Source organism: Psittacula echo, assembly GCF_963264785.1.
Source record: "Psittacula echo genome assembly, chromosome: 3".
Classification (NCBI taxonomy): domain Eukaryota; kingdom Metazoa; phylum Chordata; class Aves; order Psittaciformes; family Psittacidae; genus Psittacula; species Psittacula echo.
This window is the reverse complement of record NC_137736.1, coordinates 95,490,600-95,510,775: the sequence shown is the minus strand read 5'-3', so window position 1 is coordinate 95,510,775 and position 20,176 is coordinate 95,490,600. Positions and strand designations below refer to the sequence as shown.

Sequence of the window (20,176 nt, the reverse complement as noted above, 5' to 3'; positions counted from 1 at the left end):
GGTAACAGTAGCCTTCCCATTTAATACCACAGAAGGGATTACTCTGCGACTGTTGTGGGGGTCATAGAAAATGCCTGTCTTGTGGCTTAAGACTGCCTCTGCTACCTTTGGTATATGTACAGTGTTGGTTCTTACCAACATCTTTTGATGAGCATCTCAGAAGCAGAAGATGATGGTGCTGCTGGTTCAGTCTAACTCTGAATAGAGATCTGTCCACCCTGATGTGCCAGTCAGCAAAATCAACAATCTGTTCTTTGCCAACTGTAGTTCTATGCTTCTCTATGTCTTTTTTTTTGGTACCTCCCGTATGAAGACAGGCTGAGAAAAGTTGGGGCTCTTCAGCCTGGAGAAGAGAAGGCTGTGTGGAGACCTCATAGCAGCCTTCCAGTATCTGAAGGGGGCCTACAAGGATGCTGGGGAGGGACTATTCATCAGGGACTGTAGTGACAGGACAAGGGGTAAAGGGTTCAAACTTAAACAGGGGAAGTTTAGATTGGATATAAGGAAGAAATTCTTTACTGTGAGGCTGTGTATGCTGTGAATGCTCCATCCCTGGCGGTGTTCAAGGCCAGGTTGGATGAGGCCTTGGGTGGCATGGTTTAGTGTGAGGTGTCCTTGCCCATGGCAGCGGGGTTGGAAATAGATGATCTTCAGGTCTTTTCCAACCCTAACTATTCTATGATTCTACATTTTGGGTTTTTTGCACTGCATGGCACATGTGGTTAGTCTTCACTGGAACTTTCTTAATTTATTCGTGCTGCAGGAGGGGTGAAGTACCACCCCCCAAATGCAGATGTGTTGTAACCTCTCTAGTCTGTAAGTATTATGTGGTGGCAGTGGAAAATGTGTCTTCAACACTTGTAGTAAATGCTGTGTGCAGTTGTGAATCAGATCACTGCAGATAGTTAGAACTGTAGCCTGAGCCACCACTGCAGGGAATATTGCCACGTCTTCATATTGTTGGATCATTGGTTTTATTGTCATTCCTATGTTCCCTCAGAACATTGCCTTCGAAATTAGAAGTTGGGCTTAAATAAGGCTTTTTCAAGCTTGCTGTAGCAAGAGATCTTTAATATTTTTCCTTTGAATCCAGTATGTAGGCAAATATGAATTTTGCTTACTTGAAGCAATAGTTAGGGGAGGCATTTTATTGATTATCTTTTGGAAATGGATAAATTGTGCCCTTTGTGTTACAATTGGGCGATATTGTAGTTCTGGCAATTTCACTAGTCACAGAGCGTGTAAGTAGTGTATCTGCTGCTCTTACAATCACTGGGGCTTTCTTGGCATAGTGCATGCAGAAGAGTCCTCAAGACGGATATGCTGTATGTGACAGCTCAGTGCATCCCTGAGTAGATGCTTTTACTACTTACAAGCTTTGTGACTGCCTGTAGAAAACAACTGATTCAAGCTTCTATTTAGGAAGAGTTAATTTTGTTAAGAACCCGTAGACATGGAAATCACCTACAAGGTCCTTCCATCTTCAGCAGGAGATTTTGTTTGCTTTTTCACTGGGAGGGCGGGGGCGGTGGGCAGGGAGAGGCAGATCGTGGGTTGCTGCAAGATGGCCTAAGATGGAAAGGACAGCAGCAGTCTAGTCCATACAGGCAGTCACATTTCCTTCTCTTTGCCTTCAGTGTTTCACTTGCCAATCCCCTTGTTTTCCTCTCCAGACAGTTCTTGAACACAGACTCCTAGAATCAATCAACTCGGTTGGAAAAGGCTGTTAAGATCATCAAATCCAACTGTTAACACTTTCTACATTGAAAAAAGCACAAAGCAGTCGCTGGTTTTTAATGTATTTGTTTAATCTGCAGTAAAAAAAAAGAAAGGAAAACTTTTTCTAAGCGTATGAATGACGTACTTCTAAAACAGCAGAATGATCAAGGTCATTTTCATTTTTAAAAAAGCAGAAACTCAAATTTAACAGGCCTTGAAATCCCACTTTAAGAAGTTTTTAATTTAAATATTTCAAAGCAAGTCTGTTCTTCAGATTAAGGGAAGGTGAAGCTTCTATTAAAAAAAAAAGGCTACAATAGAACAAAATACTGAATTCTATTCTCATCTTATTCTCATTTAACACTTCGCTTTTTAGATATGCAGTTTAGCATTCCATATGAGGTTGCCTTTATTTTCTTTAAGCCATGATTATGTCAAATTAATTCCTCTTTTCTGTGTGTCACGCAGTGTTAATAACATTACTGGGCTTGCAACATCTCGAGTAGTTTAGTCAAAAAAATGGAAGTGAACTTCAAGAAAAAATAGACAAGTCTGTTTATAAAGCCCATGTAGATGGCTCCATTAACTCAGTGGTAGGGTTCAAGATGTATAGTATGCATGAGGGCAGTGTAATGCCTCTTATAATTTTCTTTCAAGGCTAGGTATCCTAAGTCATTCCATCTTTGGGAGTGTTTCAGCTTATTACCTTCCTTAGAAGGTTAATATGTAATAAGATCAATCCCAATAACTGCAGTTTGCCTAAGCAAAAAGGGTGAGGTTGGAAATCCTCCCTTATTTTTCTTTCTTTTTTCTTTCCTCCTTACTGGTAAGTAGTTTTTCTTGTGGGGATTGGAGGTTAGCTTCAGCAAAGCTGAAGGAGCTAGCATGAATGGCTGTTATCCATGTGGAATAAAGAGGGGTTGAAATCTTGTGTCAGAAGTGTCTAGTTCAAGGATTTATAAATACAGTGGCCGTTGTTGATTCCGAGAGGCCTTGAGACTGTTTGGTCTGCAACTGCATGTAAATACTTCTGCTGTAGTAGCTGGATAGCAGATACTTGTTAGACACTACGGTGGTATCATGGATACAAGATTCTTGATGCTGGGGCTTCTTTGATGTTGGGATGTGCGAAGGGTTTTGATTCTGTGGCCACGCACATTCCCTTCCGCAGCCCCTTTTCCCGCTGTTTGTTTCCGATTCGGCACAATGGGTGCTTTCCCGTGTCCCCCGGAGCAGCTTTGTGGGAAAGGTATGCTGTAATTGGTTTATAACCATTCATAATGACCAGGCAACTCGGTGTGAATAGCAACAGGGAGCAACTTAACTTGTGATTTATTTAAGTAAGCTACATGGATGAAAGGTACTCCCAAGTGTACAAGTTAAGCTAGTTGCCTAATTGGATGTAAATTTTCACTTGTAGCGTGGAAAGAAGAGAGGGTTTTGTTATGAATTTGGATTTATGAGCAAGCTTCTGGACTGCTAAACCAGTTTGTGAGCAAAGTTTAATACTGTCTTTTTGGGGGATGTTTTAGTTTTTGAGTTCAGTAAAAGCGAGTATGCCCTTGTCATTTGTAAAGCTAATGGAATATTAAGATTTTTATTTACAGTGTGAATATCTGACCTTGCTTTTGGTGCAGTGATGTGTGTTACTGCAAAACTTTGATTTTTAAAAGCCAAGGTTGGTACTGCTGCTTTGGTTGTAGCCTTTTACCAGTTTGTCATGGCATTCCTACTTATTTTGTCAAGGCTCTGCCTGCTTTTCCTCACACAACACCCATGATACGAGCAACCCACCAGCTGCAGGGCATGATGATTCGGCAGGCAGTACGGCAGCCTTGGTAGTTGTAAGGCCACGGGTAGTAGCCTAGGAGAGGCTCACAGATTCTCTGGCACTGTGTGTAACTTCGTCTGCATTCAATGCAGCACACGCCAAGGTGATCCAGCATGGGGTCAAAAGCCATGCCTTCACCTTCCTGTTGCTGAAATGTAAAATAGTAAACGTCATTTCAGTGCTCTCGTTTGTCAGAGCATGTAGAATACACTGATGCTCCTGTAAACCCTACAAAGGGTGAAACCTGAAATCTCAGTTCTGTTACAGTTAACAGCACTCCCACTAACTGCACTGACCACCGCATCTTGCCTTTTTTTTCTCCTTTTTGTCTTGCTGCAGAAGTGTAGAGTTGGGGCAATCACCTGTGTAAAATGGAAAGAACAACAGGGAGCTCTAATACATTACTTTCTCTCCTACAGTCCTTGCAAAAGATCCAACAGCAGTAAACTCCTCCAAGTTTTAACTACTAGTGACAGAAGAGATTTCAAGACAGTTATCTGGGTCTTTTAAGTAAATGACAGCGTCTGAAGTTGTATGCTGTGGTTCTAATGTTTTGTTTTAATTTTTGTATTTTAATGCTTTTTACAGCAGTCCCAGGAAGCTGTTCAGTGTGCTACTACCCTGCAGTCTTCTGAGCATTTCTCCCTTCTCTTTCAGTCTGCCTTTATTTCCACGCTTTGCCACATTTAGGCTCATTGTGGACAGTGAGAATTCTGCCTGCTCTGTTTCTGACAGTAAAGAGCTACATAGAGCAAGGTATGCATAAAATATGTAAAAGCAGGCTCTTGCTACTGCCTTCACCCTTCAAAATTGCTTTTCTTTTTTCTGGGAGATACTCTCTTTTTTCAAACTCCATTGTTCTTTCCTCATTGGTGTTACTTCAGGAGAAGCAGCAGCAAAGAGCAGATGCTGGAGTAACATTTGGCTTTTCACCTGACCATTTTCCATTCCGAAAACTAACAGCACACTGAAAAGGTGAGGTGCAGAAAGATGCCATCTCTTGTCTGGGCTTGTATAGGACACTAGTGACAGCTCAGTGTTGTTCAGGCTCCCAGTAACCTGTTCCCAGCCCTGAGAGCAGAGAGGGTCTCATTTCAATGGTCAGGATTCATCATCCTTGAATTCAGGTACCTGCAGTGTGAACTTCTGCTCCTGAGCTCATCATCCAGATTCTGCTCATAGAGGGTGAAGAGAAATAGCTCTAGAGAGGATTCATTTAATCCTACAGGGATGACTTACAGTGTAATTAAAGATCCGTTTGAATCAGATTAATTTGTCTATAGAGAGAGTTTGGATATAGGCATCTATGCAGTGACTGAAGGTGAATCCCACCCTGAGGCTGAGGGGAGCCTGGTGACTGTATCTGACTGGACATTCTCAGCTTGGTCCAGGGCCTTATGGCTGAAGAACAGACCTGTGGTAGTTGTTCTGCTGCTGCCCTCCATAGACAGGACACCTTGGGCCCCATGGACTTGGTCACGTTAGCAGCTATGAGGAGAAGTTACATTCCAGTGCTGCTCCTGTTTTACTGACCTCGTGAGAGAGTCAATTTAGATCCGCTTTATTTGGAGTGATTAATTTAAGTTTAATTAAGGGATGTCAACTCAGCAGAATGCTGTCACACTATAATGATCTCCTGCTGTTGCATAAATGTCAAGTCAAAGCCGAGACTTACTTCCAAAGCAGGAGGCATTTATCTTGTGACAGTGTTGTATTAAAATGACTTACTCCTGCTGCACCAAATGGTGGGTGTAAATTGTCTGGCGCTGGTGCAGTAGACTGGAAGGTGCCTACTGTACAAGCAGCTCTCCTGCCGCGTGGAAAAGGTGTTGGGACACAGTGGGGAAGCTTCTGTGCTCCTTCTCTGGGCTGCTTTTTCTCAAAGAGCCAGGATGAGTTTTGCAGTAGTCATCTGCTGTTGCTGTCTATAAACGTTCACAGCTGCGAATTGCTTGCTAGAACTGGGGTCATTTACCCTCATAGCGAAGAGGCTGAGAAAACAGATTTACCTGGCCTAACCCTAATCTCTTTGCAAACAGACTACTGCTGCTTTCCTCTGTAGTAGTAACTTCTGTTACTACTTTCTACTTGAGGGCAAAGTATTTTAGATGCACCATCCGTGAAGACATTCAGGGCCAGGCTGGATGTGGTTCTGGGCATCCTGATCTAGTTGAAGATGTCCCTGCTCATTGCAGGGGGATTGGACTACATGACCTTTGAAGGTCCTTTACAACCCAAACTATTCCATGATTCTATGTTTCTCCCTACTGGACTCTTTCTCTACATTGTCAGTAAATGATGGGGCTCAGCTATCTGATCAAGACCAGCTTTGGTTTGTTTTCAGAAGGTGTTATCCTTGTCAGGTCTCTCTAGTGCTGCTTCTGTATGGATCTGGCAGCCCTGAAAAGCAGCTTGGCCATCAGCTTGCCTTAATCAAGCATGGCAAGCTTGAGTGTTTGCCACCTGAAGCATGTGTGCTTGTTTGAGACTGAAATCTAATGAAAACTAGGATGGAGGAAGGAGAGGAGGACGGAGGGAAGACTGTTTTCAGCTTCCTAAGTGTATGACAGGTCTGTAACAGGCAAAGACTGTGCAGGTAAAACAGAAAAAGACAAACTCCCCATCCATCAGTATTACCTGTCTACAACAGTCTCAGACTCTTCAAGAAGATTACAGCGCAAATACTTACATTATAGGGGTTGTCTGGATTAAGTGTTTGGTCAGTTTCCTGTCCCATTGGCCTGGTTTCATTAGGCTGGTGATCAAGCTCATGAGTCAGCTGCATGGTGGGTGACCTGGTGTTTACTTCTTCACTGGCAGCTTCCAAGTCTTCCATATCAAAGTTTGATTCTGACTGGCGTTTGTTTCTCTTCATTTCTCTCCTTTGGTTATCTGCAGAAATAATCACAAGATTATTATAATCATAAGATTAATCTTCTCTTCAGCGTGTCCTTGTATTTACCTGCACATTATCTCAAGTTTCAAGGATTTCTTTAAATAATAAAAAAGGAGATGGTGGGAAGCAGAGGGAAAAACCAAACTATGTGGTGGCAGGCTCAGTTGAGCATTCCCATGGGAGTTGCTTGCCTTCCTGGGATGTATCTGTAGCCGGTATCTGTCCAAAGGGGGATGAGATTGCCTTTTTTTTTTTCCCTTTCTTCCTCCCCTTGAGGCAAAGCAGACTGGAGGAGATTTGTTGTGGTTGCTTTTTTACCCACCCTTTGGTCACTGATGTTGACTCAGAAGCTTGCCAGCACTCACAAGTCCAGTCATAAGCATCTCAAGTTTTTTTGAGATGCTTTTGTGACAGACTAGTGCCTTGCTCCCAAGGGCACCTGGTGAACCTGGTGGAAACAGCTTCTGGACAGCACTGACACTGCTGTCTTGTTGACCAGTGAGATATGCAAGGTTATGAGAAAAGTGGAAAATACAGGCAGTTTGGATCCACAGGTGCTCTAAAATGTCATGTTTCCCCCCCACCTCAAGTGTTCTAATGCCAACTGGACGAAGGAAGAGTAAATCTTTTCAAGCCTTCTCCTCTCCTCCCAAGGTTTGGAAGTCACCTGGAGAAGGTGCCTTCTCCCTAGTGACTCCTGAGCACCTTTGCTAAGCTCAGCTCTGGGTGATGGGAGCACTTCCATCCTGGGAGTGCCCCCAGAACCTCATAGACATCATCCACCAGTTGCCTAGCTAAAGCATCTCCTCCTACTCCACTGAAGTCCCTAAGCAGGCTTGGAAGCAGGACAGTCTACAGTCCCAGATCAGGAGCTTGATATTCCCCAACTGTTGGCCAGGTACAGTGTTCCTGCTACTTGGTGTCAGCTGCCTAAACATTTTGGGGGCTAGTTCAAGCGATTGTCTTGTCCCTCCTTGGGGGTTGGACTGGATGATCTCCAGAGGTCTCTTCCAACCCTAACAATTCTGTGATTCTGTAGAAATACACTGAACTCTCTGGTAATGTTTCATCTTCTAGTAAGTCATCCATGTGGGCTATATAAATTATCTGAGGAATACACGTATTAAAAATGTCTAATAAGTGTGAATAAACTCCAAATGTGCAATCTCAGCCCTCACTCATGAGGGCTTGAGAAAACAGGGTGAGCAAGGGAGGAAGGGATCCTTGTTTCCCATATGTGCAAGTCTCTGTGGCAAACCCAATTTGAGGAAGGTGTTTAGATAGAGGGAGGGATAACAGATTTTTCAAATAAAGAAGTGTTACCTTTGGGATATGTTGGTCGCAGCCAGAAAATTGGAAGATCCCCACAAAGCTCTAAAATTTTAGGGCTTAGGAAACTGTTATGCTTGATAGGCTCGTCTGCAGCCACCCAGATAAGGGAGTTTTCGTCAAATCTCACAGGCATGATTTCATCTTCCTGCAAATAGAAGGGCATAAATCCTTTGCTGCTCAGTGAACAGTCATGTGCCTGCTTGCTGCTGATTCTTGAGCATCAACCTGTATAATCATCGGCTGCAGCTAATACCAAGCATCCTTGTATCTCAGGAGTGTGAGCTGATTGTACTGAGCCAAAGCCTGAGTGAAGGTTGCCACTGCTGAAATGAATGGCAAAACTACTGTCAGCTTTGCTGGGGCTAAGATTTCACTCATCTGTCTTGGAAGGTTTTTGCCCTGTGTACAAGGACTAGATGTCAAAGAGCGTTCAGCCCAAAGCACTGGATTTTCAGGTGGTAGAAACTGTGGAGATCTACCACCTTCAGCAAAGCAGCAACGAAACACGCCAGCTAAAAACAAGCCCCTCATCTTTTACCATGCCCCATTCTCATTTGATGCACTCCCACGATAGATTTATGATAGGGAGGGGGGCAAAAATCTTATTTGGAAGTTTTAGAATGTATTATAGCTTGAGAACTGCTCCAGCTTCCAGTTTTAAGTCAACATTGTCGGTATGATTAAAGGTCTCGTTTGGTAAAAGCAATTCAATTGACCAAAAGCTTCAAGTGTGAGTTAAAGGAGCCTGCCTTTTTGAAGTGTACCCTGCAGGTTTTTGGTTCATATCTTCAAAGTAATGTAGGAAAATGCCAGTGATGGATTCTTTAAAGTTGTTAGTTCAAAGTATTATTTTACATAAAATGTGTAAGTATTTTATAGCAACAGTGAAATATTAAAAGAAACCCAACTTTTCGGTCTTGGAAACTGGTATGATTTCAAAGTTAAAATTCTAAATTGCTTCCCTAAACCTCATCAAAACTTGTTATATAATTGACTAGATCAATTTATTCTGTCGAGCTGTTGTTCTTTAGTGTGTTTATTGATTTCTTTTGTAGGTCTCAAGTCATTTAAGTTCGCTATCCAATCTGTCTGGTGAGAAGTGCTCTTTATTTATGTTCTCCCACTTAAGCTTTTATCAGCATCAGAAACATCTGAATCTAGTTTTCAGAAATAAAAATATCCTTTGTTTCTGTTTGAGATGATCCTGGCTTGTGAGCAGCCAGAGTTTTGGGTAGCTATGAAAGCTTATTTTAATCAACTGTTTTTGTAGGCAGTGTTGGTTATGATATGTGTTGTAAGAAAATGGCATATGCGTACTTTCTCCTAAATACATGAATACCAGAGAGGGGACTTGCTCTAGAAAAACAAATGCTACTTTGCCATTCCCATCATACATCTAACCTGGAAAGTCAAGCAACAGAGAAAGGTTAACATCCCAACAAGAAGCACTTAGTTGGCTGCTTGTTTTGGCTTTGGTGCATGCAGTTTATTGCAGAGGTTGTGTGGCTGATGCATCTTTAGAACAGATGCACAGAAAGTAGGGCAAGGAAACAGGTTTACTGTTGGCAGTAGAAGGTTTGAAATACCTTTGTGACTATTTAAGGATAATGTCTTCAGAGCTGTGACTTCATTCTTACAAAAAGATGACAAACTGAAACACTGACTTCAGGCAGTAGTGCTAATGAAGTCAAGAAGCCCAGCCTTGCTTTAGAATAAGACAAAGCAGGAAAGATGTGGGCCTCTGCCTGGAGTTTGAGTAAGATCTCTTCCCAGTCATGGAAAAACACCAACTGTAGGGGGCTTTGTAACGTTGATGGTGCCTTGGTGCTTGGCTTTAGAGAGACCTTTTCCCCCTTGCATGTTAAAGTAGATGTTCAGTAGTCACAGCACCATTGCAGGTAGGTGCAGCCTTCATGGTGCCCATTTCCTGGCTAATTGTATCTGCTTTTATTTTCTCAGGAGCAAAGCAAACCCAGGGAAAGGGGTTATGATTCTCCTGTGCTCTCCTGCCAGTGACTGAGACCCTGCCAGCATCCAGGCTTAGCTGTAATGAAGTGATTAGAGCCAGCCTTGTGTGAGCAATGGGCTTGGGGGTCCAAGCTCTGGGAAACTCAGCCTGTGTGCACCTAAAGCTTTTTTGACTAATATGTGGTAAGGAGAGGTTTTGGTGATATCTGGGTGAGAGCTGCAGCTTTTGTGGTGGTTGCAGTGCAGATTTCATGAAATACAGTTAACATCATGCTCTAAAATGAGATCTGATGGCATCTAAGAAGGCAAATTCTTCATTTTTTTTCTATTATTTCTTCTGAGTTAGCTGAATTTTTGCAATAATATTTTCCACAATTCACCTTTATTTTCTGTCCTAGAGGACTCGGGGATGGAGTCCCTGCTTTTGCGCAAGAGTGCTGGTAGAGATCTCCTGGTATCTACCACAATCCCTCCTTGTATCGACTAAAGCAGCTGCTTCTTCCATGCTCTCCCAGCCTCGTGCACAGCCTGATCTCAGGCAGACGCTGTTGTCACTGAGGTCTCCTATGGATCTGGTGGAAACTGATCTGTGGCTTCCCCCACTCGCTAATCTGCAGCGTCTCGCGATGCCTTGGGCACAGTGATGTGTCTGATACCAGTCTTGCTTTTCGTACCTTTCAGGAACCCCTTGCAAACAGTCAGTGAACCCTCAACTATCCCACCCTACCCTCAACAGCCCTACCACTATCCACAGTGGCTTTCAAATGTCATCATTATGTGTATTTACATGACACTTTAAGACCCTCTCTATACAAAGATTTGTTTTTAAATAAACCCCTTACCAGCTCAGATGAGAGGCTTGCTTTAGTCACAGCATCAACTTCGGGGACGTGCGCTTTTGGCTGAGCTTTGATGTAACACTTTTCTCCTTCAGCAAAGCGGATCCCAGTTATGCCCTGTGAAAGCAGAAGGCAAGGGGGTTGTGCACAGCCCTCCAGCTCTCCACCACCCCCAAAGAAGCATTCAAGCACTGCTAAAATTCCCACTGAGTTTTCAGTCTGAAGGTTAAATCTGACTTAAGCCCAGATGCAGTAGAAGGCTCATCCCTCTCTATTTCAGCTTTATGACTTTAGTCAAATGGGGCTAGAAGTTTTCGCTCGATTTCTGGAAGATGGGGGTGTTTTATGTAAGTGCTTCCATGCCCGCTGTAGGCTACTTGGAGTAGTTCTGTTAAAGCATTAGTTGACACGCTTTGAACTGTAACTTTAACACCTACCGTAGGCAGCCTCAAATTGTGTTAGCTGGTGGTGCAGTACCCTGATGACACAGATTTACAGGAATGTGGGGGCAGCTTGGTCCAATTTATACACATAAGTGGCTGTGACAGCAAGGGGAAGCTCGTGATGAGGAATTTGGTGCAGAAATCTGTGTGTGGGACTTCCTTCATCTGGCCTATGAGGGTGAAATGCAGTTGCCTAAACATAGATGGAAGTCTAGTTTTAAGCACGAGAAGGGCATCCCAGCAGCTCCAGAGGGCTGCAAGTCTCCTGCAAGTCCTGGGTTGTAATTCCCAGCCCTGTGCCAGTACCTTGAGCATCAACTCTCTTATCTGTAGTTTCTCTGTTTCTGCCGTAGGATTTTGGGTACCCATAAAAGAGCTCTTTTATGTTATGAGATTAGATGCCTCGTTGTAGATGGCAAAACTGTGGTTTTCCTAGGGTTGCACAAGCTCTGTTCAACCACCTAAATATTATCTAGTGCCATCTGAGGAGCGCTTCTTTTCTGTGCAGCCTCTATCTGCCAGAACAGGGTGGCACAGATGTCACTGTGACCCTGCATCTCACCTGCCTCCTACAGGCATCCTGGATGCCATAGGCTTTTAGTGCAGCTTGAGATGGATGCTACTGAGGCACCTGAGTCTCATCCTGTGTGCCTGCAAGTCCTGTGCGACTGGGCAGACACCCATCAAAACAAAATTACTAATTCTAAAGCAGTGAGAAAGGGAATGGCTGTGCAGGGATGGGAGCACAAGGGAATGAGACTTCATGCTGCACTGAGTATGCTAAGAGTATCCTAATATTGCCAAATCCCAGTCTTCACTGACCATGCAATGATTTGAGTGGTGCAGGTCAATCCAAAGCTGCTAATGTCAGTAACTTGGCTGTGGGAAGCCCATCTCTCCAATTTCTTTCTCCTTTATGTGCATTCTTGGCTCAAAATGCAACTGGCAGCATCCTTCTGCTCTCTCCCATTGAGCCTGCCTCTGGCCTGCTTTAATTACAAGCAGCACCATCCCTGGGATGGTGGTATTGGCTGGTTGGTGTTGGGAGCTGATTTCTGACCTGGTCATGGCAGGCAGCAGTTTACCAGCAGCAAGCATGGAGGCAATATCATAGAATCGCAGAATGGTTTGGGCTGGAAAAGACCTTAAAGCTCATCCAGTTCCAACGAACCTGCCATGGGCAGGGACACCTTCCACTAGAACGGGTTGCTCAAAGCCCCATCCAACCTGAAGGCCAATTGAGCACCTCTCCAGTGGGCTGGTGCTTTTGTGCAGATGTGGAATGGTGAAGGCAAATGAGAAAAGCTGGCTATGGGTGTTATCCAGCTGCTAATAATGTTGCTATGGTGATGTTTGTCCATCATATTTGAAAAATCATGGCAGTCAGGTGAAGTTCCCAATGACTGGAAAAAGGGAAATATAACCCCCATTTTCAAGAAGGGGAAAATGGATGACCCGGGGAATTACAGACCAGTCAGTCTCACCTCTGTGCCTGGCAAAATCTTGGAGCAGATTCTCCTGGAAGGCATGCTAAGGCACATGAAAAACAAGGAGGTGCTTGGTGACAGCCAGCATGGCTTCACTAAGGGGAAATCCTGCCTGACCAATTTGGTGGCCTTCTATGGTGGGGCTACGAAACTGATGGACAGGGGTAGAGCAGCTGACGTCATCTACCTGGACTTGTGCAATGTGTTCGACACTGTCCCACATGACATCCTTGTCTCTAAATTGGAGAGACATCAATTTGATGGGTGGACCACTCGGTGGATAAAGAACTGGCTGGATGGCCGCACGCAAAGAGTTGTGGTCAATGGCTCAATGTCCGGCTGGAGACTGGTAACGAGTGGTGTCCCTCAGGGATCGGTGTTGGGACCGGTCTTGTTCAACATCTTTGTTGGTGACATGGACAGTGGGATTGAGTGCGCCCTCAGCAAGTTTGACAAGTGCAAGGTCCTACACCAGGGTCGGAGCAATCCCAGGCACAGCTACAGGTTGGGCAGAGAAGAGATTCAGAGCAGCCCTGCGGAGAAGGACTTGGGGGTGTTGGTCGATGAAAAAATGAACATGAGCTGGCTTCAGTGTGTGCTCGCAGCCTGGAAAGCCAACCGCATCCTGGGCTGCATCAAGAGGAGCGTGACCAGCAGGTCGAAGGAGGTGATCCTGCCCCTCTACTCTGCTCTCGTGAGACCTCACTTGGAGTATTGTGTGCAGTTCTGGTGTCCTCAACAGAAAAAGGACATGGAACTGTTGGAACAAGTCCAGAGGAGGGCCACGAGGATGATCAGGGGACTGGAGCACCTCCCGTATGGAGACAGGCTGAGAAAGTTGGGGCTGTTCAGCCTGGAGAAGAGAAGGCTGCGTGGAGACCTCATAGCAGCCTTCCAGTATCTGAAGGGGGCCTACAAGGATGCTGGGGATGGACTCTTCATCAGGGACTGTAGTGACAGGACAAGGGGTAACGGGTTCAAACTTAAACAGAGGAAGTTTAGATTGGATCTAAGGAAGAAATTCTTTACTGTTAGGGTGGTGATGCACTGGAATGGGTTGCCCAGGGAGGCTGTGAATGCTCCATCCTTGGCGGTGTTCAAGGCCAGGTTGGATGAGGCCTTGGGTGACATGGTTTAGTGTGAGGTGTCCCTGCCCATGGCGAGGGGGTTGGAACTAGATGATCTTAAGGTCCTTTCCAACCCTAACTATTCTATGATTCTATGATCCTATGTTAATGGAGTTTCATAAAAGCTGAAATGCAGCTGTTGGGAAAGTCAGAGTCCTGAGTCTCCTGGCATGGATTTGTTTGTACTTGCTGAGAAGCCAAGGAGCTGAATTTCCTCACCTTTCTAGTCTGCAAGGGGAAGGTGGCTGCTCCAGAAGCCCTGGGTAAGGCTTCCTAGCAACAGCATCTTTATTTCGGTGCTGCTTTGACTTACAGAGGACTTCACACTGATCTTAACTGAAGTTGAGTGCTTCGCACATAAGAATATTAATTGCAGGATCTGAGCTCTGTAAATAGGTTTCTGCAACATCAATAGATGTGCCTTTAGTAGCTCAGAAGTGGTGCAGCTCAGTGAGCCACTCTGTCGCAGGTGTTGAGCTCTGCTGAGATTTGGCATCCATTAGTACACACTCTGCACTGAGCAGCCACAGCCAAGTTGCTGGGGTACCCAAATGTGTTTGCAGTCAGCCCAAGTGGCCCAGCACCATGTGCTTGGTGCATGGATGCATAAGCTATGCTTAATGCCTCCATCCTCTCCCCTGGGGATGAACTCAGGCCGATCCTTGCAGAGCAGCTCTCATCCTTCATCTCGGAAAAGAGGAAACTGCCTAGGTCCAGCACTGCATGATGGTCTCTTCTTGGTATCTACTTGGTTTACTGTGTTGACCTTATTCTCCTAAAGTCGTGATGTTTTGGGGAGGGAGAGGTGGGTTTTCCAGTTCAAATAGTATGAAATACATAAAGGGGGCCTACAAGGAAGCTGGAGAGGGACGTTTTACAAGGGCATGTAGTGACAGGACAGGAGATAGTGACTTTAAACTGAAAGAGGATAGATTTAGATTAGACATTAGGAAGAAGTGTTGAGGCACTGCCACAGTTTGCCCAGAGAAGCTGTGGCTGCCCCATCCCTGGCAGTGTTCAAGGCCGGGTTGGACGGGGCTTTGAGCAACCTGGTCTAGTGGAAGGTGTCCATGCCTGTGGCAGGGGGTTGCGATTAGGTGGTCATTGAGGTCCCTTTCAACCCAAACCATTCTGTGATTATGTGAAATCCTGCAAGGGCTGTCACAGCTGCCAGAACATTTTGCTAGCAAGACCCCGAAGGCACATGTAGCTCTGTTCAGTGGTTTGAAAATGCAGAGTATTAGGTGGAGCCAACCCTGATAGCACCTAATCTGTGCTGCTTACTGGCGTGGGACCTGGCACAGCCTATCCCCAGAGGCATATAGACTTTGTTTTGGAGGAAACTGCCTGTCTTGCTGTGAAAGCAAGCTGCAAGAGCAAGGATGTTTTTGTGGGCAGCTAGGGTCTGGAACCTGAGACTGATGGGGCAGATAAGTCAGGGCAGGGTCCAGTGCTGGAGCATGTTATGTGAAGGATGAGGGTGGTGGTACTTACAATCTGAAAATCATGAACTTCAACAGCTTCTTCACTCCCACTTCCCGTTTTGAATGTCTCTAAATTGTTTCCAGCATCAATTTCCATTGATCCATCTTGTACTTTTCCATTAATGCTCATAGTGTAGTGAACATTGTACACCTGGAATCAATAACAGAGCAGCAGCACACGTCAGTAATTGCTTATTGCCTTCGTCCTACACCAGGTGATGGGTCAGACTGACTGTCTCAGCTCCTAACTTGTATTTCTGTAGGCATTTGATAACCCCCCATCAGCCAGCACCACACTGCTGCAACACCTCACCCTTGGGACAGGCTGTCAGTAGAGCAGGTTGCCAGAGATGGTGCATTCTCTTCCGTGGAAGTTCTCAAGGCCTGACTGGATACAGCCCTGAGCAACCAGCTCTGACTCCACAGCAGTCCCTGCTCTGAGCAGCAGGTGGGACAAGAGACCTCCTGAGGTCCCTCCAGGGAGTTTTAACTTCAAAACCAGCGTGGGTTGAGTCCACATCCCAGCTCACTCCAACTTAAAAACCTAGGTCCTATTTTAGGAATTGCTGCTTATGCTGACATGATTCCTGAAGCAGAACAGAAGCATCCCACTCTGAAGGAGTCCAAACCCTATTTATCTCTTAGGATGTTCTGCTGAGGAGCAGGATAACAGGTTGCTCTTGAATATGAACATGCTTCTCAGGTTGTAATGGATGTGAACGTTGTTTAAATTGGATGTGAAGTTGTATAGACTCATATTTTCCTTGTCAGCGTATTTGCTCTTATCCCATTTTCAGTGAGGGAAGCTGCAGCGTGGTTTGTATTTGCAGGAGGACCACAATCTGTGGAGAGGGTTTGCAATTCTCTCGCGCAGCCCTGCTGAAAGTGCTGCTCAAGCAGTTTGCTCTCGGGCTTAAAACAGCTTCACAGCATTTTAATGAAAAATTTACACTGACAGCTAGAGACAAATTTCTTGTTCTCCTACCTTCGCCCAGGAAAGTCTGAGGTGCTAAAGATTTATGGTTCCTCAGTTAAACAGATTCAGCCCCGTATTTTCCTCCTCTGTCTAGGACTCCTGTTGGATGTGGTCCATAAAACGAGGCCAAATGTGCATGGCTTCGCCTGCCAGGGGCTGAACTAGGGCTGAGACTTTGTTATCCCTGTTAGTTATGGGAGAATGTAAAGATTTAAAGTAAAGATAACTTTTAAATTGCCTCAATGTTGTTATGAATGACCCTAGATGTAATCTTTACGGTTGCTTCCCAAACATTTGCAAGTCCAATGTCACCTTCTGAGTTTGAAGGCAGCTTGGAAAAGTAGCCCTAAGGTTTCCCAGTGTCTTCACCTGGAGATCAACTTTGACACTTTATGACAGTGAAGCAAGTGCCACATTTTGCAAAGCAGAATTTAGATGATGGGAGCAATAAAAAGAAGGAAATTTTGTCTTGTACTTGGCAAATGCAGCTGCTTGGTCAGAGCTGAAATCTGCCATCCCTCTCTCTCCCTATGTATCCATTTCCATCCTTCTCCACTCTCATAAGCCTCAAGAAGCTGATGGCTCGTAGACAGCATCCTGAAGGTCAGCATCCTGTCATTTTGCTTTCTTTCTGATTGCCTGGGTTATCACTCTGTGTAGGGAACCTCTAGGGATCCTGTTGGGAACCTCTGCTCCGGCTGCCAGGATCCTCACAAGGCTCTTCCGGAGGGAGCCAGTACATGGCTGGAGGTGGTACAAAACCACTTCCAAAATAAATTCAAAGATCCCAGTCACACTTACGGAGCAGGTTACATTCATGTCTGCACCGGCGTGTTTGAAATATGATTTCAACAACCATCTGACATGAACAGAAATCAAAGTTTATATATTAACATGTTCTAACACGCTGAAGTTTGAGGCTTAAACTGATTGGCAGCTTCTCAGTTTTGTTCTTTCCATATGGGGTTTATCATATACACCACAAAATGTAAGTAATAAAACTTACCACGACTTTACAAACTGCTCTACAGCTGCTAACAGTAAATGCCTCTGTGTCCACGCAGTCATGCAAACCACCGAAGCCAAATAAATGTGCCTGTTAAGGGGTTAAATATAGCATGACATACTTGAGGGGCCAGGTAGGATCTGGACCAAGAATGCAGAGGATGCAAAAAAGGAATTTACACATGTCAATGCTGGTTTTGTCCTCAGAGCTGGAGTGTGCCCAGGCTGTGAAGCCCTGGGGACGTGTTGGGGTTTGAGTTCACTGTGGATTTGCAAGCAGAAATCAATGCAACGTCTGTCCTCTCAAAGATACGTTTCATGTTCATTAAGAAAATGTGCTTCCAGGAGGCTCCATCCAAAGAACCAGTGAAGATAATGATTATGGGGTTGGGTTGGGTTGTTTTTTTGGAAAGCATGGAAAAACCGTAAAGATCTGCCCAAAGATCTGCTTAAAGACCTCTTTATCGACCCTGCAGGAAGCGTTCCCAGGCTGTGCCTCTCCCGCACACGCAACCAGCAGCCCCGTTCCGATGCGGGCTGTGCTGCCGGGCTCACCTGCCGCTCGGTGGCTTTCCAGAAGTAGAAGGCGCCGATGGCCCCGGCCAGGAGGAGGAGAGCTCCGGCGATCAGCACAGCGGCCCCCGCCTTCAGCAGCCGCCCTGGGCCGGGGGGCACCGCCGCCGCGTACGCCTGAGGAGAATGCGGGGCTGAGTGTGGGAAGGGATCCATCCTGCGCTACCCCCTTCCGCCGCGTCCCGGCCCTGACCGGACCCGACCCATCCTGATCGGACCCGATTACGATCCGTTCGGTCCTAATCCGATCTGACCCGACCCTTTTTTTCCCATCCCGACCTGTTCCATCCGGACCCGACCCATTCCATCCCATTCCGTGCCGTCCTGACCTGCTCGGTGCCGTTCCGTCCCAACCCATCCAGATCCGTTTTGTTCCGCTCGATCCGTCCCGTCCCCACCCGACCCGACCCGACTCGACTCGTTTTGTCCCAGTCCGACCCCACCCGGTTTGTCCCGTCCTCCGTCCCGTCCCGTCCCGCGCGGTGCTGCCCGGCAGCACTCACGGGTGGCAGGCACTGCTCCACATCGTCAGGCCCCACTCGGGCGATGGGCACCTTCTCGGAGCCCTCTGCCATGGCTGCCGCGGGAGGGAGAGCTGCCCCGACCCCGCTCCCGCTCCTGGCCTCAGCCCCGTCAGGGGGCAGCACCGCCCCTGCCCGCCCCGGCCCCGGCCCGACGGGGAGGGCAGCACCGCCCCCTGCCCGGCACAAGGAGCCCCTTGAGCTGCCCGGCAGCCGTAGGACCGTGACACCCCATTCCCCACAAAACACCTTCGGGGCTTGTCTCCAGCTTTGGAGATGGGGGGATTCGAGGGTGCAGGGGACAGGCATCCCTGCACACCATTGCAGAGAGGAGAGGTGCCCCTGCAGACAGACAGCCATCGTAAAAAGCAGCTCTTAAAATAGAACAGTGTTTTGATGCTTTTCTATGCTTGCTGCAGGAATCCACAGGCGCGGGAGCTGACGCTGCTGTTGGGTGGCTGCTCTGTGAAACACCCCGATGCATGGCACAAGCAAAAAGCCTGGCTCCACACCCTTTACCAGCCTGGGAAGCAGGGCGGCCAGCCCAGGCCTGAGACAGGCTCAGGGGGAGCAAGGCTGGGGTGGTGATTTGATCTTTTCATAGAATCACAGAATGGTTTGGGTTGGAAGGGACCTTAAAGCTCCAAACCCCCCTGCCATGGGCAGGGACACCTTCCACTAGACCATGCTGCTCAAAGCCCCATCCAGCCTGGCCTTGAACACTGCCAGGGATGGGGCAGCCACAGCTTCTCTGGGCAACCTGTGCCAGGGCCTCACCACCCTCATAGTAAATGATTTCTTCCTAATGTCTTCCTAATGTTTCTAAATCTTCCCTGTTTAAAAAGGTCATGGTTACCTTGCAAACTGATCTCTGAAGTGGACACATCCCTGGGATTTCTTCTGTTTCCTGTCACTCAAGATGCTCAGTTGGGTTTTTGAGCATCTAAAGTGTGCTAGGATCACAGGAAATTCCGGTTGGCAGGAGTGTTCATCTGCATTTGTTTGCTGGTTCTAGTGCTGTATATGGAAAGCTTTTAAGGGCTTGAAATGGCTACATGCGTCTGTGTGTCTGTCTCTGTGTCAGCATCTGTGTTTCCTTCCTGCACTGTATTGATGTCCTGCCTGTACATACATGCACACACATCTGTCTGTGTGTGCAGTCTTTGATGCTGGAAAATAAACAGTGCTGGACTGCTTCGGGGCTGACACTCTCAAATACAGAGCACAGGAGCCTTCGTAAGGCTGGAACTGAAGGATAAAACAGAAAGACCATGAAGGAGGGATGTCTGGGTTGTGCCTTGACCTGCTCTGCCTTGCCCTGCTTGCTCTGTCACCTAGACAGGCCATGGCATTGGAGGGCAGGGCTGTTAAACTGAAGAGCCCTTGACACATGGTGAACTATCTCATGTTTGAGCAGTGCCTATGCTAACCAGTTCCTACACCAACCAGTGCCTATGCTGACCAGTGCCTAAGCTAACCAGCTCTGGCACAGCAGTATTTTTCTTTCAAAGCATGCATCTGTTTATACTTCTCTTCCCCTCTCCTCTCCATTTTGCTCGTCTGGCAGGTTGATGTCTCCTGGCTCAGTTGTTGCACATTACAGACGTATTCCCCCATCTGGGATGGTGACACCAGAGGCCAGCTGACGACCCCATCCCACCGCAGCTCACCCCAGCCCTGTGTATTCTGGATTTCCTACATCTGCCTCTCCTCTGCACCCATAACTACAAAAATCTTCCTTGTTTTCCATGTCTAAATCCTCCCACTGATGTGCCCAGTAGCTTAAAACACATCATCAAGCAGCACAAAAGCAGAGAAGACTCAGGCCCCGTTGATCACCTTGTGTCTGCTTGCTTGGGGACCGAATCCCAGAGACACAATCCCCATCTTGCTTCCCTTCAACCCAAATTCATCCTTTCTGTCGATTGCTGTCATTAATGACCAGACCTTAAACACAAATGGAGCGGGCATAGTT

General features: G+C 46.4%; 1 protein-coding gene across 1 annotated transcript; it reads right to left on the bottom strand.

The window, feature by feature from the left end:
• Positions 1-3,482: 3,482 nt before the first annotated feature.
• On the bottom strand, positions 3,483-18,255 carry CNMD (chondromodulin; the record flags this gene model as incomplete). Its single annotated transcript, XM_080612915.1, has 7 exons — positions 3,483-3,698; positions 6,240-6,442; positions 7,770-7,923; positions 10,589-10,702; positions 15,137-15,277; positions 17,663-17,797; positions 18,184-18,255. 7 exons carry the CDS (start codon positions 18,253-18,255, stop codon positions 3,483-3,485), a joined length of 1,035 nt encoding a protein of 344 aa, XP_080469041.1.
• Between the last annotated feature and the right edge of the window lie 1,921 nt (positions 18,256-20,176).